Source organism: Gymnoscopelus microlampas (assembly GCF_963454915.1).
Source record: "Gymnoscopelus microlampas genome assembly, chromosome: 1".
Taxonomy (NCBI): domain Eukaryota; kingdom Metazoa; phylum Chordata; class Actinopteri; order Myctophiformes; family Myctophidae; genus Gymnoscopelus; species Gymnoscopelus microlampas.
This window is the reverse complement of record NC_139962.1, coordinates 1,115,961-1,142,500: the sequence shown is the minus strand read 5'-3', so window position 1 is coordinate 1,142,500 and position 26,540 is coordinate 1,115,961. Positions and strand designations below refer to the sequence as shown.

The 26,540-nt window shown below is 42.2% G+C and overlaps 1 protein-coding gene across 5 annotated transcripts in view; it reads left to right on the top strand.

Moving 5' to 3' along the window:
- The window catches only part of celf1 (cugbp, Elav-like family member 1), a 61,269-nt gene that overhangs the window by 18,912 nt on the left and 15,817 nt on the right, over positions 1 to 26,540 (top strand). For all 5 annotated transcript variants that reach the window (XM_084063031.1, XM_084063028.1, XM_084063030.1 and 2 more), the window contains 10 exons: positions 3,153 to 3,340; positions 4,964 to 5,046; positions 7,581 to 7,629; positions 7,854 to 7,988; positions 9,925 to 10,004; positions 13,577 to 13,738; positions 14,257 to 14,326; positions 17,831 to 17,953; positions 21,877 to 21,990; positions 24,629 to 24,814. In XM_084063031.1, coding sequence (XP_083919157.1) covers positions 3,163 to 3,340; positions 4,964 to 5,046; positions 7,581 to 7,629; positions 7,854 to 7,988; positions 9,925 to 10,004; positions 13,577 to 13,738; positions 14,257 to 14,326; positions 17,831 to 17,953; positions 21,877 to 21,990; positions 24,629 to 24,814 — 1,180 coding nt within the window. In that variant the 5' untranslated portion in view covers positions 3,153 to 3,162. The remainder of the gene's footprint in view (positions 1 to 3,152; positions 3,341 to 4,963; positions 5,047 to 7,580; positions 7,630 to 7,853; positions 7,989 to 9,924; positions 10,005 to 13,576; positions 13,739 to 14,256; positions 14,327 to 17,830; positions 17,954 to 21,876; positions 21,991 to 24,628; positions 24,815 to 26,540) is intronic.

Genomic DNA, 26,540 nt, shown 5'->3' with positions numbered 1-26,540 from the left:
CTCTCTCTCTCTCTCTCTCTCTCTCTCTCTCTCTCTCTCTCTCTCTCTCTCTCTCTCTCTCTCTCTCTCTCTCTCTCTCTCTCTCTCTCTCTCTGTAGAGTTAGCCTATCTCTCTCTCTCTCTCTCTGTAAAGTTATCCGATGTCTCTCTCTCTATCTCGTCCCAGTCCAGTGTCCAGTAGTCAGGTCTAACCCGGGCGTTGACCACGTTGTGTGTGTTTGACCTCCATGTTCTCCCCCCCACACACACACACCAACCCACCCACCCCTCACATTTAACCACAAAAACACCTTTTTCTTTAGAGTAAGGACATTCGTTTTGTGTTTGTTGCGTGTGTTTTTTTTTTGTGCGCGTTTTATTTCTTCCTGTGGATTCTTTCCTCTTTTTTTAAAGTGTTTTTTTTTAGTTTTGGGAGTTTTTTTACCCTGTTTTACTCTGGACCCGCGTTCTGTTCTGTTCTGTTCTGTTCTGTGTGGACTGAGTCAGAACGAAGCTGCTTCTCTCCTGGTGTTAAAACGTTCAGCGTCTGGTCTGCTCTCTCTCCATCGCACCGTATCGTTCCGCTTGGTTCTCTCTGCTGAAGGATCTACGTCTAGTCCTGGTTCTGTGGAGTTTCCTTCCTCTCATCCATCTGTAGTTTAGCACCGTTTGTACTCTTCTTCTTCATCCTCCTCTTCATCATGGCTTCTTTTAAACTGGACTTTCTGCCTGAGATGATGGTGGACCACTGTTCTCTGAACTCTAGTCCTGTGTGAGTACCTGTGTCAAAGTATTCTGAAAAACCTATGTTTCTGTATCAGTGGTGCTCAATCTTTTTCATGTCAAGGACCCCCAAAATTATATGTATTTGGCCGCCGACCCCCATCTAAACATATCTTGTTCCAGGGACCCCCCAGAAGTAAAGATTTTAGTTAAAAATGTTCGCTTTGAAAATATATATATTTAGAAGATTTGCACACATTTTCACGATTTTTCAAAAATAGCAGATCTCTATGAGCTTGTATATCTGCTATTTTTGAATAGCCCAAAGTGTAAAATAACGCTTTTTTTAGCTCAAATCTAAAAATGACACAGTTCCAGGTCTTAATGGGTTAACTGTCTCACACACATGTATTATGTATCAGAGATTACATTACATTACATTACATTACATTACATTACATTACATTACAGTCATTTAGCAGACGCTTTTATCCAAAGTGACTTACAATAAGTGTATTTAACATAGGTAGGGAACTAAACTACTAATCACCAGAAGTATGAAGTGCATTTCCTGCAAAAACAAGCAACTAAGAGCATACCTAGCGCTAAGGTAAAAGTGTAATATATCAGCTACCTACTGTCTTAAACAGATGAGACAAAATAGCAAAATCAAATGAGCACGAGATAATACAAAAAGTGTATCGACTAAACAAGATCCAATAAAACAATACAACAATAAAACAAGACTTCATACAACTAGTTAACAACTAGTAAGCCAGGCAGAGAAGAAGGGTAGTGTTTCCTGAAGAGGTGGGTTTTCAGCCTGCGGCGAAAGATGGGCAGTGACTCTGCTGAGATGTTCTCATAACAGTTATTAACTGTCTCACACACATTTATTATGTATCAGATATGTTCTCATACCAGTGATCTGTCTCATACACACTACAGATGTTCCCATAATGTTTATTATGTATTATGTATTGTGTATTATTTATTGCCAAACATATAATCTCTAAATGTATTAGAGATCATACTGCCAGAGTCTGGTGTTCTGAAGCCAGCCAGGAATTTGTCAATTAGGTTTTTTTCCACCAGATCCTTGTTGGTAACAAGTTGTTGTTGGCATAGACTTGGACCTTTAATCTGAACTGTCACTTCAGACAAAAGAAAAGGTTGATCGACGCAGAGGGACACATTATTATTATTCTGACTTCATGTTGCCAGCCTATGACATCATTCAACCCCCATCTCAACAAGAATATTTTGAGATGGAGGGGTCCGCAAATAGGCTGCGTATCATTTTGGGTGGTCCTTGACATGAAAAAGTTTGAGAAACATTAATTATAGCAACATACGTTTTAGAAGACATTTGTAGAATCCCCCAGAAGCAAAGATTTGAGTTAAACATATTTGCTTTAAAAATATATATATATTCAAAGATTTGCACTAATTTTCACGATTTTTCAAAAATAGCAGCAGATCTACAAGTTCATAGCTTTGAGCTTGTAGATAAGAGGTTTCTGCCCGACAACAACAAAATACATCGTTTTAGTCTTAACATTACGTGAAAGATTGGTAAACTGTGGTATAACATGCGTATGATGAATATTTATATTTTTTTCAAAGCGAAAATGAACTGATATCTTTGCTTCCTGGCACAAAACATTTTCAGATGGGGGTCCGCGGACAAATGTCTGTCAATTTAGGGGTCCTTGGCATGAAAAAGGTTGAAAACCACTGGTCTAGTTCTTAGATAGAACAAGAATGACCAAAGTCATAATAAAGCCGCATGAGGCAGGCTTTTTTTGCCCCAATCTTTTCATAGACCTGAGTACTTGTTTTTTGGATTGCTTGTTTCTCTCGCCAAACCTGGCAACAATTAGCGTCGCAGATTAACACTCTAATGTTTTTCCCAACAATAGCTAAGATTGAAGTCAGTGTGAACATGGCCAAATAATAACTTAATAGCCAAACTAGGTCTAATGAAGCACGCTAGCATTTAGGCTAACCCTCCGGCCTGAGGCTATCTCCCTTTCTCTCTCTCTGCTGCAAAGAAGGAGAGGCGGGTGCTGCAAAGCGCCGTCTCCCCAGTGGCTTAAAGGGGGGGAAGTGTGAAGGACAGGCAGGACAGCCAATGACAAATAAGTGTGAAAGGAGGAGAGGCGGGTGCTTCAAAGTACCGTCTCCCCATTGGCGTGAAGTGTGAAGGACAGCCAGGACAGCCAATGACACTTAGGTGTCACTAAATGTCACTCGGGTGTCGACACTTTGTCACTCGGGTGTCGACTAGGACTAGTGCTGTTTGTAGAGCCGCGCTAGCGCATGCGGCTAAAAAACGGCACTTATAAAAAACGTGAATCGGCAGCGTTTCCGATACTTGTATATCGCTATCAGAACAGCTCTAGTGAGGATGAGGTTGATTTGTTCTCTGTTCTGCGGTTGCTCCTCAGAGGTAAGAAGATGAACGGGTCCCTGGACCACCCTGACCAACCGGACATGGACGCCATCAAGATGTTCGTGGGTCAGATTCCTCGCTCCTGGTCGGAGGAGCAGCTGCGGGAGCTGTTTGAGCCGTACGGGGCCGTGTACGAGATCAACGTCCTGAGAGACCGCAGCCAGAACCCCCCACAGAGCAAAGGTACATCCTCCTGAGAGACCACAGTCGGAACCCTCCACAGTGAGAACCCTCCACAGTCAGAACCCTCCGCAGTCTGAACCCTCCACAGTCAGAACCCTCCACAGTCAGAACCCTGTACAGTCAGAACCCTCTACAGTCAGAACCCTCCACAGTCAGAACCCTTCACAGTCAGAACCCCCTACAGTCAGAACCCTCCACAGTCAGAACCCTCCACAGTCAGAACCCTCTACAGTCAGAACCCTCCACAGTCAGAAACCTCCACAGTCAGAACCCTCTACAGTCAGAACCGTCCACAGTCAGAACCCTCCACAGTCAGAACCCTCTACAGTCAGAACCCTCCACAGTCAGAACCCTCTACAGTCAGAACCCTCCACAGTCAGAACCCTCTACAGGCAGAACCCTCCACAGTCAGAACCCTCTACAGTCAGAACCCTCCACAGTCAGAACCCTCCACAGTCAGAACCCTCCACAGTCAGAACCCTCTACAGTCAGAACCCTCTACAGTCAGAACCGTCCACAGTCAGAACCCTCCACAGTCAGAACCCTCTACAGTCAGAACCCTCTACAGTCAGAACTGTCCACAGTCAGAACCCTCCACAGTCAGAACCCTCTACAGTCAGAACCCTCTACAGTCAGAACCGTCCACAGTCAGAACCCTCCACAGTCAGAACCCTCTACAGTCAGAACCCTCCACAGTCAGAACCCTCTACAGGCAGAACCCTCCACAGTCAGAACCCTCCACAGGCAGAACCCTCTACAGTCAGAACCCTCTACAGTCAGAACCCTCTACAGTCAGAACCCTCCACAGTCAGAACCCTCTACAGTCAGAACCCTCCGCAGTCAGAACCCTCCACAGTCAGAACCCTGTACAGTCAGAACCCTCTACAGTCAGAACCCTCCGCAGTCAGAACCCTCCACAGTCAGAACCCTGTACAGTCAGAACCCTCCACAGTCAGAACCCTCTACAGTCAGAACCCTGTACAGTCAGAACCCTCCGCAGTCAGAACCCTCCACAGTCAGAACCCTCTACAGTCAGAACCCTCCACAGTCAGAACCCTCCGCAGTCAGAACCCTCCACAGTCAGAACCCTCCACAGTCAGAACCCTCTACAGTCAGAACCCTCCACAGACAGAACCCTCCACAGTCAGAACCCCCTACAGTCAGAACCCTCCACAGTCAGAACCCTCCACAGACAGAACCCTCCACAGTCAGCCACAGTCATAACCGTCCACAGTCAGAATCCTCCACAGTCAGAACCCTCCACAGTCATAACCCTCCACAGTCAGAATCCTCTACAGTCAGAACCCTCCACAGTCAGAACCCTCCACAGTCAGAACCCTCCACAGTCAGAACCCTCCACAGATCAAATGTACATTTTAGTCTAGTTTGTATTTGTTGACGATGTATTTAGATATATTTAGTATTTAGTATTTAGTTAGTATTTAGTTTCGGTCAGTGAAGGAAAGGTCGTGGATGAACACGTTACGTCATAGTTATTAGTCGACACTAAGAATCAGATCAGAATAAGAAGAGTAAAGCTACAGTACGTAAACACCTACTCTGTTGTCATTTGTTCTTCTGTCAGGGTGTTGTTTCATAACATATTACACTCTTCTGTCACAGGGTGTTGTTTCATAACATATTACACTCGTAAAGCAGCGCTGGAAGCACAGAACGCCCTCCACAACATGAAGATCCTGCCAGGGGTGAGTACAGCCTGACATCCTCCTATAATTTGAGTAACCTCTGTCCGTCCGTTTGTCTGTAGTGGTGAAGCTACCCTGTTCTCCTCAGTGGCTGGACCAATTGCTCTGATTTTGCACACAGCCATTGACCATTACCATCTGAACTTAACTGTGAAGCCCGTTTTTCAATTTCATCAAATCTCAGCTTCTTATTAGCGTTTATGTGTCAAACAATGTCGCCTCCCGGGTTGCCAGATCATGTACGCATATCCCCCCACGGATGCGTCGACCGGGTATGGTCTAGTATTTACAATGAGGCCAATACGGAAGAGAGACACCTCATATAAATGACCAGTAGGTGGCTGCTGGTGTCAGAAAGAATATTCTCTCATTGTAAGCGGATGGGTTTTTTGACAAACTTTAGACTAGATTTTCTTACCTTAACCCATTAAGACCTGAAGCCGATTCTACATGTCTCCTAAATCTCAACAGTTTTCTGAAAAACCTATGTTTCTATATCAGTGGTGCTCAAACCTTTTCATGTCAAGGACCCCCAAAATTATATGTATTTGGCCGCAGACCCCCATCAAAATATCTTGTACCGGGGACCCCCCCAGAAGCAAAGATTTGAGTTAAAAATGTTCGCTTTAAAAATATATATATTCAAAGATTTGCACACATTTTTTCAAATATAGCAGATCTACAAGCTATATCTGCTATTTTTGAATAGCCAAAGTGTAAAATAATGCTTTTTTAGCTCAAATCAAAATATGACACAAGTTCCAGGTCTCAATGGGTTAATACAAATTGTCATACATTCTATATGCTTCCAGTCACTAGTTTAAAGTCTCCTTTCAATCATCATGATATGCGTTTTGCTAAATTATGTCCCTTTTATTTTAAAATAAAGTAGGCTATGCTCCAGGAGGGGCGGGATGATTTGATTAACATCCTACACAACCAATAGCATTCATTCCCCGCCCCCGCTCTTGATTGACAAGCTACCCAACCAATAGCATTCTTTGGGGGTTGTTTTCCGGTTCCCTGGTCACATGTCTGGTCTCAACCAATAGCGTTTGAGTTCCGGCGTGCCCAGTGGTATATATTAAAGATGGAGGATTGTACGTTCCTGAACAATCGGCTTCATTTACGGTCTGTAGAAACCAAGGGGTGACGTCACGTTCCCTTCGTCCATTTTTTTTTACGGTCTATGGTACAGTACAGTAGAGTATATTAGAGTACAGTAGATAGAGTACAGTACAGTAGAGTATATTAGAGTACAGTAGATAGAGTACAGTACAGTAGAGTATATTAGAGTACAGTAGATAGAGTACAGTACAGTAGAGTATATTAGAGTACAGTAGATGGAGTACAGTACAGTACTGTTTTATCGTTGATTAGTCACCTTTACAACGAGGTATAGCTTGTAAGGATGGTGCATTCATGGAATGAGAAACACAATGGCCCTCATTTATCAACGCGGTGCAGCCCAAATAATGGGCGTACGGCGTTTTCACCGCAATTTTCGGCATTTATCAATATATCCTGACGTGGGCTTTATCCTACGGTACGCTGAGATCTCACGTCTGGTCGGGACCAGTTGTTGACGTTGGCTGCACCCGTTTATTCCATTCTAGACCTGTGGAGCACCATTGTCTGACTGTCTGAGAGGGATCTGGACACATAATCCACTCCTAAATGTGTATATCTACACTAATAAATAATCGCTGTGAAAATATATCATTTTATAAAGTAATTTAAACAAACTGCTTTAACAGTCATTCAGATAAGATTGTAGAACCGTCTGTATTGAAAATAGCAGATCTACAAGCTCACAAGCCAGTGTCGCATCGCGACGCGTTGTGAGCTTGTAGATCTGCTATTTTCAAAAATATACGTGCGCTTTTGCGCCGGGAGTCCCGGCCACGTTTTCATGGACAGTGAGGTCTACAAACTTACAGTAGCTTGTCCTATGTTATGGAGTTATGTCATAGAGAGTTATGTAGGCTACACAACCTGGCTGGGTTAAGGATATAAACCCGACGCTCCAATATTAACGTGGCGGCACGGAATCACTGCATTCCGCCCGAGTCTCATGTACCGTTACGCTACGGACACGGACATGAAAGACAAAGTTGGGCGGGCGCATGTGTGTGTGTGTGTGTGTGTGTGTGAGAGAGAGAGAGCAAGAGAGAGCGAGGCGTGTGCGTGTGTGCGAGGCGAGGCGAGCGGGGCAAACGGTTTCTTATTGGCTTTTCATGTCTTTGGTCGTATTCTGGTTCGTCTTCATGTTGTAAAATCGGGGCGTTTTGAGAATATTTAAGGGCGTGTTATTTAAATGACGCTCGTTTCAGCCGTGACATTTATCAACGCTGGGACCAAGTGTAAGCTTGGATCAGCTGTGTAGGATGCGTTGATAAATGTGACTTCGACGTTGGTGTACGGCCGAATATATGGAAAAATATACGCCGGTTTATACGCTGTGTTGATAAATGAGGGCCAGTGTGTGACTGTATTAATCTGTAGATATCATGTTTGTGTCCTGTCTTGTACAGATGCATCATCCAATCCAGATGAAGCCTGCAGACAGTGAGAAAAATAATGGTGAGCACTTTGTTTATGTTTCACACTTTATGAATGGTTCATAGTCTATACTGTACACTTTATGAAGTGTGTGTGTGTGTGTGTGTGTGTGTGTGTGTGTGTGTGTGTGTGTGTGTGTGTGTGTGTGTGTGTGTGTGTGTGTGTGTGTGTGTGTGTGTGTGTGTGTGTGTGTGTGTGTGTGTGTGTGTGTGTGTGTGCGTATGTGTGTGTGTGTGTGTGTGCAGCGGTAGAAGACAGGAAGCTCTTCATCGGGATGATCTCTAAGAAGTGCAACGAGAACGACATCCGACTGATGTTCAGCCCTTATGGACAGATAGAGGAGTGTAGGATACTGAGAGGACCTGATGGTCTGAGTAGAGGTATTACACACACACACACACACACACACACACACACACACACACACACACACACACACACACACACACACACACACACACACACACACACACACACACACACACACACACACACACACACACACACACAGATAGAGGAGTGTAGGATACTGAGAGGACCTGATGGTCTGAGTAGAGGTATTACACACACACACACACACACACACACACACACACACACACACACACACACACACACACACACACACACACACACACACACACACACACACACACACATAGATAGAGGAGTGTAGGATACTGAGATAGGATAACACACAACACATGGGGTAGAAACATAAAGGATAGACATGGTTCATGAGGTAGAAACATAAAGGATAGACATGGTTCATGAGGTAGAAACATAAAGGATAGACATGGTTCATGAGGTAGAAACATAAAGGACAGACATGGTTCATGAGGTAGAAACATAAAGGACAGACATGGTTCATGAGGTAGAAACATAAAGGATAGACATGGTTCATGAGGTAGAAACATAAAGGACAGACATGGTTCATGAGGTAGAAACATAAAGGATAGACATGGTTCAAAAGGTAGAAACATAAAGGATAGACATGGTTCAACATATGAGGTAGAAACATAAAGGATAGACATGGTTCATGAGGTAGAAACATAAAGGATAGACATGGTTCATGAGGTAGAAACATAAAGGATAGACATGGTTCATGAGGTAGAAACATAAAGGATAGACATGGTTCAAAAGGCTTGTTGACATCTTGACATATAACAGTTTAAAGCTTGGTGTGTCTTCTAATGTAAAAGGTGTCCTTTTGTGCAGCAGATTAACCCATTTAGACCTGGAACGCAATCTGTGTCACTTTATATTTCTTTGGCTATTCAAAAATAGCAGATATACAGTGGGTACGGAAAGTATTCAGACCCCCTTACATTTGTCACTATTTGTCATATTGCAGCCATTTGCTAAAATCATTTAAGTTATTTTTTTTCCCTCATTCATGTACACACAGCACCCCATATTGACAAAAAAACACAGAATTGTATAGAAATGTTTGCAGATTTATTAAAAAAGAAAAACTGAAATATCACATAGCCATAAGTATTCAGACCCTTGGCTGTGACACTCGTATATTTAACTGAGATGCTGTCCATTTCTTCTGATCATCCTTGAGATGGTTCTACACCTTCATTGGAATCCAGCTATGTTTAATTATATTGTTTGGACTTGTTTGGGAAAGGCACACGCCTGTCTATATAAGACCGTACAGCTCACAGTGCATGTCGGAGCAAATGAGAATCATGAGATCGAAGGAACTGCCCGAAGAGCTCAGAGACAGAATTGTGGCAAGGCACAGATCTGGCCAAGGTTACAAAATAATTTCCGCTGCACTTAACTCTTTTAACGCCATTGACTCGAAAACGCGTCAATTACTACTTCATCCACCCACGCCATGAAGAGCCTTGGTGAGAGCGGTAAAGAGCGATATAAACTTGTGTGTCCTCTAGTGTTAAAGGTAACATTGTGTCTCTTGTGTGTCCTCTAGTGTTAAAGGTAACATTGTGTCTCTTGTGTGTCCTCTAGTGTTAAAGGTAACATTGTGTCTCTTGTGTGTCCTCTAGTGTTAAAGGTAACATTGTGTCTCTTGTGTGTCCTCTAGTGTTAAAGGTAACATTGTGTCTCTTGTGTGTCCTCTAGTGTTAAAGGTAACATTGTGTCTCTTGTGTGTCCTCTAGTGTTAAAGGTAACATTGTGTCTCTTGTGTGTCCTCTAGTGTTAAAGGTAACATTGTGTCTCTTGTGTGTCCTCTAGTGTTAAAGGTAACATTGTGTCTCTTGTGTGTCCTCTAGTGTTAAAGGTAACATTGTGTCTCTTGTGTGTCTTCTAGTGTTAAAGGTAACATTGTGTCTCTCGTTGCAGGATGTGCGTTTGTCACGTTCACAGCCAGACAGATGGCTCTGTCAGCCATCAAGTCCATGCACCAGTCCCAGACCATGGAGGTAATTATAACACCTGTACTACTTTAGACTGTAGACCATGGAGGTAATTATAACACCTGTACTACTTTAGACTGTAGACCATGGAGGTAATTATAACACCTGTACTACTCTAGACTGTAGACCATGGAGGTAATTATAACACCTGTACTACTTTAGACTGTAGTCCCAGACCATGGAGGTAATTATAACACCTGTACTACTTTAGACTGTAGTCCCAGACCATGGAGGTAATTATAACACCTGTACTACTTTAGACTGTAGTCCCAGACCATGGAGGTAATTATAACACCTGTACTACTTTAGACTGTAGACCATGGAGGTAATTATAACACCTGTACTACTTTAGACTGTAGTGAGAGACCATGGAGGTAAAGACTGCTTTACGCTGAGATACCAACGGTTTAAATACACCAGGAGTAAAAACACACTTTTTTTAGCGGTGCCAACCGCTCTACATTTGACTTTGTCTCCGCGTCCGTCCGTCCGTATGAGCACGGGATGAGCACGGCAAAGAAGCAACACATACAAACACACGCACACACACACACACACACAAACACACACACACACACACACACACACACACACACACACACACACAGACTTGGAGATTGCCTATGCCATCTCTCCTCTCATTGGCCACACGTGCCACTGGTTATCAAAGAGGGGTCCAGGGACCCCCAGCGTATGTTATGTCCGTCCGCCCGTATGAGCACGGGATTCTAAACAGCTATAACTCCAGTTTGCAGCATGCCACCAAGGCCAAATTTGGTATGTGGACTTAGACCACCAATACGGGACGAGCACGAATTGCTGAAGCCCTGCCCCCTCTGTCTTCCCATTGGCTGGCCTTTAAACAGCCATAACTCAAGTTCGCAGCATGCTACGGAGTACAAATTTTGTACATGGACTAAAACCACCAATAGGGACGAACTGTAATTACTTAAGCCCCACCCCCTCTGTCTGCCCATTGGCTGGGCTTTAAACAGCCATTATTCCAGTTTGCAGCATGCTACCAAGTCCAAATTTGGTAAGTGGACTCAGACCACCAATAGGGACGAACTGAAATGAGTTAAGCCCCGCCCCAAAGGCACCGCTTCCTTCACACAGGGTGTGATTTTTCCTATAGTAGTAAAGTTATTTAATACATAATATAATGTATTATATCCTAATATACAATAGAGAGTCTCGCGCATGCGTGGCTGTTTGTGTGTGTGTGTGTGTGTGTGTCTGCGTTCATACATCTCTCTCTCAATACAAACTGATGGTCACTCGACCATGCTCTCTCCGTCAAGACTACGTTACGTTTCGCATTCGTTTTCGCCTCCGGGCAACGCTGTTACAACAAACGTCTACAGCCTGCTAGACCAGAGCCCTGCACCTCTAGTTTAATACATATATAATGTATTTATATTTAATACATATTATAATACACTAGACCAGAGCCCTGCACCTCTAGTTTAATACATATATAATGTATTTATATTTAATACATATTATAATACACTAGACCAGAGCCCTGCACCTCTAGTTTAATACATATATAATGTATTTATATTTAATACATATTATAATACACTAGACCAGAGCCCTGCACCTCTAGTTTAATACATATATAATGTATTTATATTTAATACATATTATAATACACTAGACCAGAGCCCTGCACCTCTAGTTTAATACATATATAATGTATTTATATTTAATACATATTATAATACACTAGACCAGAGCCCTGCACCTCTAGTTTAATACATATATAATGTATTTATATTTAATACATATTATAATACACTAGACCAGAGCCCTGCACCTCTAGTTTAATACATATATAATGTATTTATATTTAATACATATTATAATACACTAGACCAGAGCCCTGCACCTCTAGTTTAATACATATATAATGTATTTATATTTAATACATATTATAATACACTAGACCAGAGCCCTGCACCTCTAGTTTAATACATATATAATGTATTTATATTTAATACATATTATAATACACTAGACCAGAGCCCTGCACCTCTAGTTTAATACATATATAATGTATTTATATTTAATACATATTATAATACACTAGACCAGAGCCCTGCACCTCTAGTTTAATACATATATAATGTATTTATATTTAATACATATTATAATACACTAGACCATACCCGTAGGGGGATATGAGCACCCAAAGTGTGCAGTTTGGCTTATGCGCTGAGAACAGACAGTTTATCAGGGATGGAAAGTGAGTTTGTACTGTGTAGTCTGTAGTCGTGTGCCGTCGTGAAGGCACAGAACACACACAAACACCCGTCGGCCGTCGCGAGCGCGCACACACACACACACACACACACACACACACGACCACGGTACATCCATGCGGCCCGTCGCGAACACACACGGGCGTCGCGCAAAGACAAATGTACATTGTGACACTGCCTCCCCAACGTGCATGCACACGTGTGTGTCGATAGCGGCTACACCAGGCGTGGCGCGCGGATACGCGAGTCCCCCATACGCAGACTTTTAAAATAGGACTGGATCTAAAAGTGCGCGTATGTGCATGGTGTGTGCGAGAAAAGTCTGCTGTGTTTCCACAGAATGCAGTCAGAGAGTGGGCGGGGTCTATGGTGTGGAAGGAGTGTAGTTGCCATGTAGGCATATTGTAAGCGCTTTAGTGGCAATATTGGTGGTATTGTGTTTTGGCGTTGGTTGTGAAAGTGCAGGTGGGTGTGGGGAAGCGTTGTGAGCTTGTAGATCGGCTGTTTGCCAAGAGGCAATGTATATGTGTGAAGGCGCTTCGTTTGGCCTTCTTTTCATAGACCTCGTTGCTTGTAGGGCTCGTTTCGTTTGGCCTTGTTTTCATAGACCTTGCTGCTTGTTTCTCTCGCTCCTATAGTAGTAAAGTGATTTACTATAGTAAATCCTATAGTAGTAAAGTGATTTACTATAGTAAATCCTATAGTAGTAAAGTGATTTACTATAGTAAATCCTATAGTAGTAAAGTGATTTACTATAGTAAATCCTATAGTAGTAAAGTGATTTACTATAGTAAATCCTATAGTAGTAAAGTGATTTACTATAGTAAATCCTATAGTAGTAAAGTGATTTACTATAGTAAATCCTATAGTAGTAAAGTGATTTACTATAGTAAATCCTATAGTAGTAAAGTGATTTACTATAGTAAATCCTATAGTAGTAAAGTGATTTACTATAGTAAATCCTATAGTAGTAAAGTGATTTACTATAGTAAATCCTATAGTAGTAAAGTGATTTACTATAGTAAATCCTATAGTAGTAAAGTGATTTACTATAGTAAATCCTATAGTAGTAAAGTGATTTACTATAGTAAATCCTATAGTAGTAAAGTGATTTACTATAGTAAATCCTATAGTAGTAAAGTGATTTAATACATGTTATAATACATGTTACAGGGCTGCTCGTCTCCTATAGTAGTAAAGTGTTATAATACATGTTACAGGGCTGCTCGTCTCCTATAGTAGTAAAGTTTTATAATACATGTTACAGGGCTGCTCGTCTCCTATAGTAGTAAAGTTTTATAATACATGTTACAGGGCTGCTCGTCTCCTATAGTAGTAAAGTTTGCAGACACACAGAAGGATAAGGAACAGAAGAGAATGGCTCAGCAGCTGCAGCAGCAGATGCAGCAGCTCAACGCTGCCTCCATGTGGGGAAACCTGGCAGGACTCAACAGCCTGGGACCTCAGTACCTGGCAGTGAGTACACACACACACACACACACACACACGCACACGCACACGCACACGCACACACACACACACACACACACACACGCGCACTCGCACACACACACACACACACACACACACACACACACACACACACACACACACACACACACACACATGCACGCACGCATCGTATGAGCTTGTAGATCTGCTATTTTTGAATAGCCAAATAAATCTAAAAATGCCTTCTAGGCTTAAATGTTTGACCATGTGTGTGTTTGCTGTGGTTCTAACGGCTCCATCTGTGTTCTGTTTAAATGAAACCAGCTCTAACATGTATAACATCTGTGTTTATTTCATTTATTCATTTATAACATGTGTGTGTGCATGTGTGTGTGTGTGTGTGTGTGTGTGTGTGTGTGTGTGTGTGTGTGTGTGTGTGTGTGTGTGTGTGTGTGTGTGTGTGTGTGTGTGTGTGTGTGTGTGTGTGTGTGTGTGTGTGTGTGTGCGTGTGTGTGTGTGTGTGTGTGCGTGTAAATGTGCAGCTTTATTTACAGCTGCTGCAACAGTCTGCCAACCAGGGCAACGCTCTGAACAATCTGCATCCTATGTCAGGTAGGACACACACACACACACACACACACACACACACACACACACACACACACACACACACACACACACACACACACACACACTTGCTGTATATACTTACAGTGTAGTCTTTATGCATCCAGTATCTCAGTGTCCAGTGGATCTCAATGCATTAATAAAACTACAACTTCCCCAGGACTCAAGCTAGAAGACATCTCTCAATGAGGTCTTTAAAGACGTGGTGACATGAAAATTATACAACAGGTAGTTCCGACCAAGCAATCTGATTGGCTGAAATAGCTATTTAGCCGTGCTTCAAACCAGCATCATAGCACGGGCCGAATCACATTAATAAATCACTCCGCACTGCTGTCCACGCCTGATTAGACCATATATGGCACAGCTGTGCTGTGACGTCACGCTGTCCCACGGTAGGAAAACAAACAGACAGTAGCCTGACACACCGCCGCCACCGGAGAACAAACAGCTATGCAAAATGGACTAAGTTGTTAATTTTGACTTATTTGGTGGACTTACGGTTGATCAATGGTTAGAAGGTTATACATATCCTCCTGTGTTAAAGTAAAATTACTCCCATGATTTCGCTAACAGTCCAGTGTATGTTATACTTTATCGTACAAAGGTATCGCACGGCGAAAATAGCCGATCTACAAGTTAACAACGCGTCGCCATCGCGACACGTTGTCAGCTTGTAGATCAGTTATTTTGGCCACGTGACACGGTCGTACGACGGAGCATATAGCCTACTGGAATTCATTCCACTGCGCAAGCATTGATAGCTCAGCTGTGTTGATGAGACGGTGCCTCAAACTCAAAGCACTGCTACAGGGACTATTTAATGTCTCTCAGTCAAAAACTCTTCTCTTTACAGGGAAACGGACAATAGCGAAACATTTTTATTATTAATTGCCCCACAATATGAATACATTTGGATGTGTTTTGTTGGTAACCGCTGTATAATTGCAATATTACACGAGAGGGTGTGCTTTACCGTCATTATTGGCACGCCAGTGATGCGGTCAGGAACGAGGCGAAGCCGAGTTCCGCGCGCATCACTGGCTCGTGTAATATTGCTTAAATATCACACTACTTTTTCACACACAACAAAGGGAATGTTGTGTGAAAAATGATTTTATCGCCAGTCATTTATTTCTGGCGATGATTATCTCACCCATCACTGTATTTTATATGATAAAGTGATGATTATCTCACCCATCACTGTATTTTATATGATAAAGTGATGATTATCTCACCCATCACTGTATTTTATATGATAAAGTGATGATTATCTCACCCATCACTGTATTTTATATGATAAAGTGATGATTATCTCACCCATCACTGTATTTTATATGATAAAGTGATGATTATCTCACCCATCACTGTATTTTATATGATAAAGTGGGTTGGCCATCTCTTGCAGTTCGTAGAGAGCAACATTGTATGATATTTATTTATAAGGCCTTGTGTGGTAAACTTCCTTTATACCTAACCTCGCTTTTAGAACCAAAGGTTACTGGTCACTCAACACGTTCACAAACACACATTAGATATACCAGTCCATCAACACGTTCACACACACACATTAGATATACCAGTCCATCAACATATTCACACACACACACATTAGATATACCAGTCCATCAACACGTTCACAAACACACATTAGATATACCAGTCCATCAACATGTTCACACACACACACATTAGATATACCAGTCCATCAACACGTTCACACACACACATTAGATATACCAGTCCATCAACACGTTCACAAACACACATTAGATATACCAGTCCATCAACACGTTCACACACACACATTAGATATACCAGTCCATCAACATATTCACACACACACACATTAGATATACCAGTCCATCAACACGTTCACAAACACACATTAGATATACCAGTCCATCAACACGTTCACACACACACATTAGATATACCAGTCCATCAACACGTTCACACACACACATTAGATATACCAGTCCATCAACACGTTCACACACACACATTAGATATACCAGTCCATCAACACGTTCACACACACACATTAGATATACCAGTCCATCAACACGTTCACACACACACATTAGATATACCAGTCCATCAACATGTTCACAAACACACATTAGATATACCAGTCCATCAACACGTTCACACACACACACACACACATTAGATATACCAGTCCATCAACACGTTCACACACACACATTAGATATACCAGTCCATCAACATGTTCACACACACACATTAGTTATACCAGTCCATCAACACGTTCACACACACACATTAGATATACCAGTCCATCAACACGTTCACAAACACACATTAGATATACCAGTCCATCAACATGTTCACAAACACACATTAGATATACCAGTCCATCAACACGTTCACACACACACATTAGATATACCAGTCCATCAACACGTTCACAAACACACATTAGATATACCAGTCCATCAACACGTTCACAAACACACATTAGATATACCAGTCCATCAACACGTTCACACACACACACACACACATTAGATATACCAGTCCATCAACATGTTCACAAACACACATTAGATATACCAGTCCATCAACACGTTCACAAACACACATTAGATATACCAGTCCATCAACATGTTCACAAACACACATTAGATATACCAGTCCATCAACACGTTCACACACACACATTAGATATACCAGTCCATCAACACGTTCACAGACACACATTAGATATACCAGTCCATCAACACGTTCACACACACACATTAGATATACCAGTCCATCAACACGTTCACAAACACACATTAGATATACCAGTCCATCAACACGGTCACAGACACACATTAGATATACCAGTCCATCAACATGTTCACAAACACACATTAGATATACCAGTCCATCAACACGTTCACACACACACATTAGATATACCAGTCCATCAACACGTTCACAGACACACATTAGATATACCAGTCCATCAACACGGTCAGTCCTATAGGGCAAGACAGGGCAGTCCGCTTCTCCGGAAGTACTGTGCCGAGACTCGGGGAGGCTCTGGCACGTGGAGGGACTAGGCTCTGTGGGTTGTCTCCTGGCCGGGCTCCTCCTTCGTCTCACCAGGTCCAGGACCTGAGCGCTGCGTCAGATCCGCTGCACCGCCCCGATCCAAACATTTCCTTCTGCCGTGATGGTACCTTGGGGCCGATACCACTAGATTGGGCCGTCTTATTGGTATTACGGTTTGCTGGAATGGCCCTCCTAAAGGCCTCACCGCGGGTTTGTTGGGCTTCTTCCTCACGGAAAAGACACAGCATGGGGCGCTGACCCATACTGCTCCCAGGAAGCATCATCTGTGTGTGTGTGTGTGTGTGTGTGTGTGTGTGTGTGTGTGTGTGTGTGTGTGTGTGTGTGTGTGTGTGTGTGTGTGTGTGTGTGTGTGTGTGTGTGTGTGTGTGTGTGTGTGTGTGTGTGTGTGTGTGTGTGTGTGTGTAGGTCTGAGCGCCATGCAGAACCTGGCAGCGTTGGCGGCAGCAGCCAGCGCCACACAGGCCACGCCCTCTGGCTCCAACGCCATGACCACCTCCTCCAGCCCGCTCAGTGTGCTGACCAGCTCAGGTACACACACACACGCGCACACACACACACACACACACACACACACACACACACACACACACACACACACAGACACACACACACACACACACACACACACACACACACACACACACACACACACACACACACACACACACACACACACACAGTGTAATGGATATTTTAGAATAGTGGTTCTCAAACTTTTTTCGTGCCAAGGACCCCCAAATAGACACTTATTAGACCGCGGACCCCCATTTGAAAAGATAAGCCAGGGACCTAGCCTGGGTGCCAGCCTGCTTCGCTACATTCGGCGGATTTTTTTTTCTCTCTGCGCTTCTCAGTCTGGAATGCCTCCTATCTCCAGGAGGCGGGACACAGCAGCCAAGGTTCCAAACCTACCGTGGCTTCTGATTGGTCTGTGGTGCGGGGCGGGACAAAAAAAACGGTGTGATCGTTTTGATTCGTCATTCATTTGAACAACATCCAATCAGCAACGACGTTGCCTAACGTAACATATGTAGTTCCTGTGTACTTCCTGTGTAGTTCAGCAAGACGAGTCAATCGGGGGCATTCCAGACTGAGAAGCGCAGAGAGAACAAAAAATCCGCCGAACGTAGCGAAGCAGGCTGGCACCCAGGCTACCAGGGACCCCCATAAGAGAAGATTTTTACGGCTCTCTAGCAGCGATTGTCAACCATTTTAATTTGAAGGACCCCCCAGTTTCACATGCATTAGAGGCTACGGACCCCCATTTAATGGCGAGTATGTCTCTGGGACCCCAATTTATATTGTAAAATCAATGTTCATGTAACTCTGAGAGTGTACAAATGGAACCAAACGGACCCCGTTTTTAGTCCATACCTTATGTGACCATTTAGAATAGCATCTTTGGTACAATGTGGTTTATAAAGAACTGTGTTAGATGAGGTTCAGGAGGCTTGTGCCCAGAGAGGCTGCTGGAGCCCTGAGGCCGGAGCCCTCTGCTTCTCATGACCTCTATGCTGTCTCTCTGCTGAAATCTTCATAATTAATGATCTAAAACTTCACCTGAATGGAATATTATTATTATTAATATTTCTATAATAACAATGGGGTGAGCCCCAGGGGGAAGGTGTTGAAAGCAAGCCTTCAGTCAATAACTGGACACACACACACACACACACACACACACACACACACACACACACACACACACACACACACACACACACACACACACACACACACACACACACACACAGAGGTTACATTGTGCTTCAGTAGGTAAAAGAATACAGCAACACACAGCCAGCCAATAACACATTAAGACACTGTTAAGACACTGTTAAGACACTGTTAAGACACTGTTAAGACACTGTTAAGACACTGTTAAGACACTGTTAAGACACACTGTTAAGACACTGTTAAGACACTGTTAAGACACCGTTAAGACACACTGTTAAGACACACTGTTAAGACACTGTTAAGACACTGTTAAGACACACTGTTAAGACACACTGTTAAGACACACTGTTAAGACACTGTTAAGACACACTGTTAAGACACACTGTTAAGACACACTGTTAAGACACACTGTTAAGACACTGTTAAGACACACTGTTAAGACACTGTTAAGACACTGTTAAGACACTGTTAAGACACTGTTAAGACACTGTTAAGACACTGTTAAGACACACTGTTAAGACACTGTTAAGACACTGTTAAGACACACTGTTAAGACACACTGTTAAGACACTGTTAAGACACTGTTAAGACACCGTTAAGACACTGTTAAGACACACTGTTAAGACACTGTTAAGACACTGTTAAGACACACTGTTAAGACACACTGTTAAGACACTGTTAAGACACACTGTTAAGACACACTGTTAAGACACTGTTAAGACACACTGTTAAGACACTGTTAAGACACTGTTAAGACACACTGTTAAGACACTGTTAAGACACACTGTTAAGACACACTGTTAAGACACTGTTAAGACACACTGTTAAGACACTGTTAAGACACACTGTTAAGACACTGTTAAGACACACTGTTAAGACACTGTTAAGACACACTGTTAAGACACTGTTAAGACACACTGTTAAGACACTGTTAAGACACACTGTTAAGACACACTGTTAAGACACACTGTTAAGACACACTGTTAAGACACTGTTAAGACACTGTTAAGACACACTGTTAAGACACACTGTTAAGACACACTGTTAAGACACTGTTAAGACACTGTTAAGACACACTGTTAAGACACTGTTAAGACACTGTTAAGACACTGTTAAGACACTGTTAAGACACTGTTAAGACACACTGTTAAGACACTGTTAAGACACTGTTAAGACACTGTTAAGACACTGTTAAGACACTGTTAAGACACACTGTTAAGACACACTGTTAAGACACACTGTTAAGACACTGTTAAGACACACTGTTAAGACACTGTTAAGACACACTGTTAAGACACACTGTTAAGACACTGTTAAGACACACTGTTAAGACACACTGTTAAGACACTGTTAAGACACACTGTTAAGACACACTGTTAAGACACTGTTAAGACACACTGTTAAGACACACTGTTAAGACACACTGTTAAGACACACTGTTAACACACTGTTAAGACACTGTTAAGACACACTGTTAAGACACACTGTTAAGACACTGTTAAGACACTGTTAAGACACTGTTAAGACACTGTTAAGACACACTGTTAAGACACACTGTTAAGACACACTGTTAAGACACCGTTAAGACACACTGTTAAGACACACTGTTAAGACACCGTTAAGACACCGTTAAGACACTGTTAAGACACACTGTTAAGACACACTGTTAAGACACCGTTAAGACACTGTTAAGACACACTGTTAAGACACTGTTAAGACACACTGTTAAGACACTGTTAAGACACACTGTTAAGACACTGTTAAGACACTGTTAAGACACTGTTAAGACACTGTTAAGACACTGTTAAGACACACTGTTAAGACACACTGTTAAGACACTGTTAAGACACACTGTTAAGACACACTGTTAAGACACTGTTAAGACACTGTTAAGACACACTGTTAAGACACTGTTAAGACACTGTTAAGACACACTGTTAAGACACTGTTAAGACACTGTTAAGACACACTGTTAAGACACTGTTAAGACACACTGTTAAGACACTGTTAAGACACACTGTTAAGACACACTGTTAAGACACACTGTTAAGACACACTGTTAAGACACACTGTTAAGACACTGTTAAGACACACTGTTAAGACACACTGTTAAGACACTGTTAACACACTGTTAAGACACTGTTAAGACACACTGTTAAGACACACTGTTAAGACACTGTTAAGACACACTGTTAAGACACACTGTTAAGACACACTGTTAAGACACTGTTAAGACACTGTTAAGACACTGTTAAGACACACTGTTAAGACACACTGTTAAGACACTGTTAAGACACACTGTTAAGACACTGTTAAGACACTGTTAAGACACACTGTTAAGACACTGTTAAGACACACTGTTAAGACACTGTTAAGACACTGTTAAGACACACTGTTAAGACACTGTTAAGACACACTGTTAAGACACTGTTAACACACTGTTAAGACACACTGTTAAGACACTGTTAAGACACACTGTTAAGACACTGTTAAGACACACTGTTAAGACACTGTTAAGACACTGTTAAGACACACTGTTAAGACACACTGTTAAGACACACTGTTAAGACACACTGTTAAGACACACTGTTAAGACACACTGTTAAGACACACTGTTAAGACACTGTTAAGACAGAGACATGTCAAATGAAAGTCACTTCTCTGTTTCAGAATGTACAGTAACTCCTCAGTGTCTCTCTCTCTCCTCCTCCAGTAACTCCTCAGTGTCTCTCTCTCCTCCTCCAGTAACTCCTCAGTGTCTCTCTCTCCTCCAGGTTCCTCTCCCAGCTCCTCCAGTAACTCCTCAGTGAACCCCATGGCCTCCCTCGGAGCGTTGCAGTCTCTGGCCGCAGGAGCAGGAGCTGGACTCAACATGAGCTCTCTGGCTGGTAAACAATACTTACTAATACTTACTAACCTTAAACCTTACTACTACTTACTACTACTTACTACTACTTACTAATACTTACTGTAACGCTGCCTTGGTGCTGATGACCTTAACAGACAGTGCCTGAGTTCTGACTTGTAACTCTTAAACATGCAACTATAAACTTATAGTATTGATTATAAGATGTGACTAGTATTTTACCCCTGACTTTGAATCTACTTTCAAAAGGACAACAAAGTGGGTTGTATAACATGGGTATTTATTCACCATTAAGCAAACAAATATATAAATGACCAAAACAGCCCTTGTAGGGTTTCTCTTAAAACACAAACAAAACCTTGTAAGGTAAATAACCACCAAGTTGATATCTCTGTCCCTTACTGTCCCTATTAGGAGCCACAATAAGAAACAATCAACCCAAATACCACTCTTATTTATACCTCTAGGAAATAGTGCAAAAACATATGGTATGAACTAACTATAAACAGTGCAGTGGCACGGTACTGTCAACCATGTAGACCTAGAGCATTAAATTGCCCTTTAAAATGTACCTTAGTAGGCCAAAACCGTAATAGACCTTACACCTTTCACATAACCTGAGTAACCTAAGGAATAATAATAGTTACTATTTTAAGTAACACTGTATATTATGAACTCAAACCTTTTAATTATATCTAAAGTAATAATATATCACCTTTATGATACACCTTAAACCTCTTCTGTAACTACTGTTTTAAGATATAATTAAATAAATGCTTTCCCAAAAATCCTATTTATAAACTCCTATTCACAGAAAAGATGCAAATGAACTTAAACAATCACAATTATACCTTGTACAATCAGTGGGCCCACTTATGAAATAAACAAATAAAAAGCCGGCATAAACCTTAACAAAATACCCCTGTTGCAGGCCTGATTGACGCTGGTGTGCGACCAGAGTGGAGAAGCCTCTTCACTCACGTGAGCCCGAGTGTCACAGGGTTACTCACCCCAAACGATATGATAAACGTTCAGTGTCTATTACGGCCGTTCCATACACAGCACGTTTCAGTGGACAAGATGACTGGTCTTTCCCACGACGCCAGAAATGCACCCAGCTTTCCTGGTCGCAGGGTGCTATAACTGGTTCTTCTCAGAAGACGAGTCTATGTCTCCCGACCGAACACAGTGTCCGAAAGTCTATTATTTCCCAAAACGTTCATGTTGTTGCTGCTCCACTCGACGTTAGCGCAGCTAGCATGAAGCTAACAAACAAACAACTATAGACGCCTGCTTACTGCAATAACGTTAAACCAGGACTCAAATTGACTCCACACTGGACAAATATTACACACTGTCACTAAAGATGAGTATACTCATTCATCACTTAAACGCTAGTGGTACGATTGTCATGTAAAACTCCCGTTTTTTATACACAATGTACGTTCCTTAGACACACACCAAACTTCTCCCTCCAAACCTTGGTTAAACACACACACACATCCCAGCTCGTCCCGCCCCCCAACCAATCATATACTTTGAAAGTCATGGACCATCATGAAGACCAATCAGAGGTAGTTAACAGGAACACACAAGTTAGACTGATCTCTTAAAGAGGTACTAGCTTTTACAGACCTGGTGACGTATTACATTTGCTGTCTAATTCTAAGGTTTCGAAGTAGGCACATATTAACGCTGGGGAAATTACCCAGGGGTTACATTACTAATACTTACTACTACTTACTACTAACCCTAACCCTTACTACTACTTACTAATACTTACTACTACTTACTACTAACCATAACCCTTACTACTACTTACTAACACTTACTACTACTTACTAATACTTACTACTACTTACTACTAACCCTTACTACTACTTACTACTACTTACTAACACTTACTACTACTTACTAATACTTACTACTACTTACTACTAACCCTTACTACTACTTACTACTAACCCTAACCCTTACTAATAACTTTTCATACAAACTCTGAACTCCGTCTAAGGAGTCTTAACTCATTCAGTGCCAAGTAAATAAAAAATAGTGCCAGTGATTTGACATTTTTCTAACGTTTTCAAATGTCACAGAATATTTATATCCAGTATGATCCATCCCCCAAAAGCTGCTAAACACGGAGGCTTTCACTGTGCTTCCGCGAAAAAGAAAAAAAACCCTGTTCTTCCAGGTTAGGGTTATTTATTAACACTGATGTTTTCCCTGTTCCTCCAGGTTATTAACACTGATGTTCTCCCTGTTCCTCCAGGTTATTAACACTGATGTTCTCCCTGTTCCTCCAGGTTATTAACACTGATGTTCTCAGAGTTCTCAAAAAAAAAAAGAGAAAAAAAACGGAAGTCTTGCTAGACAAGATTTAAATCTCGAGATTTAAATAAGCGAGACTTCCTTTTTTCCATCTTTTTGGTTGCCTAGTGTTCTGTCACTATGAACGGCATGTCTCACCCAAAAAAAAAAAAAAAAGCTATTAAAATACGCGATCTAGCGCAAGGCCTATGCACTCCTACGATGTACGTTTTAAGCTGTGGCGGACCCAGGATGGAATTATGATTTCTTTCTACTGTACCATTCATCCTAAGATATCATAACATCATAGAAAAGGTAGGAAAACCCTGATGTTCTCCCTGTTCCTCCAGGCATGGCGGCCCTGAACGGAGGTCTGGGTAGTGGAGGTCTCTCTAACGGATCAGGCAGCACCATGGAGGCCCTCAGCCAGGCCTACAGCGGGATCCAGCAGTACGCCGCGGCCGCTCTGCCCTCGCTCTACAACCAGAGTCTGCTGTCACAGCAGAACGTCTCCGCTGCAGGCAGCCAGAAAGAAGGTAGGGGGCGCTAGAGAGGAGTAGAGGAGGATGTGGAGATTTTCAAAACAAGGTTAAAAAAACACATTCAAACATTCTTTCAAAAAATAGTACTGTACACAAAGTAGTGCACGTACATCCTAGGAGTGAGCGTACATCCTAGGAGTGAGCGTACATCCTAGGAGTGAGCTTACATCCTAGGAGTGCACGTACATCCTAGGAGTGAGCGTACATCCTAGGAGTGAGCGTACATCCTAGGAGTGAGCGTACATCCTAGGAGTGAGCGTACATCCTAGGAGTGAGCGTACATCCTAGGAGTGAGCGTACATCCTTTGAGTGAGCGTACATCCTAGGAGTGCACGTACATCCTAGGAGTCAGCCTACATCCTAGGAGTGAGCGTACATCCTAGGAGTGAGCGTACATCCTAGGAGTGAGCGTACATCCTGGGGGGTGGGGGGTGGGGCTGTCTTGAGTCGTTAATGTGTTTGAAATGTTTGTCTGTTTGTTCACAAGCTTTGTCTCCTTCCTCTTTAATGTTTTATTGTTTGTCAGTATTTTCTAATAATGACTTGTTAGTAGTTTTTTCTCCTCTAACAGCTGAACACTTTGCAACACATTCCAGTGATAATAATACTATCATAACGGCTCATTCCAGTGATAATAATACTATCATAACGGCTCATTCCAGTGATAATAATACTATCATAACGGCTCATTCCAGTGATAATAATACTATCATAACGGCTCATTCCAGTGATAATAATACTATCATAACGGCTCATTCCAGTGATAATAATACTATCATAACGGCTCATTCCAGTGATAATAATACTATCATAACGGCTCATTCCAGTGATAATAATACTTTCATAACGCCTCATTCCAGTGATAATAATACTTTCATAACGGCTCATTCCAGTGATAATAATACTATCATAACGGCTCATTCCAGTGATAATAATACTTTCATAACGGCTCATTCCAGTGATAATAATACTATCATAACGGCTCATTCCAGTGATAATAATACTATCATAACGGCTCATTCCAGTGATAATAATACTATCATAACGGCTCATTCCAGTGATAATAATACTATCATAACGGCTCATTCCAGTGATAATAATACTTTCATAACGGCTCATTCCAGTGATAATAATACTTTCATAACGGCTCATTCCAGTGATAATAATACTCGTTCACAAAATTGTTATATCCATTTAAATGGTTTATCTGGCTGTGTTTATAAACACACATGACAGATCGACCAGCAGAGATCAGCAGAGAGCGGAGATAGACCTCTACGCTCTCTCTCTCTCGACCCCCCCCCCCCCCCCCCCCCAAACAGGGTCCAAACGTCCAAACGTCATATCCGGCTGCGTATTTCCGCCGCTCTTCCGCGGGCCATCTTAGCTTAGCTTATGATGGGGTTTCAGATGGTTGGTATACACCACGACGATAACTGTTCGTCATCCAGACTAAAGAAAATAGAACCGGAGCTCTCCGTTCGTTTTTTTATACCGTGTGAAAAAACTTGTTTTTCACTACTTTGGCCTAAAAATAAAAATGTTAAGCTAAAACTGAGAACCGGAAACGGAACCCCAATGAATCTGCATCCCACATTTAACTGTCCATGTAACGTTACTAGAGATCACTGACCCACTCTACAGACCGTTGGTGTGTTGTTGTTGTTGTTGTTGTTGTTATTGTTGTTGTCACCTTCTGCTAAGGATTCTGTCTTGTTTT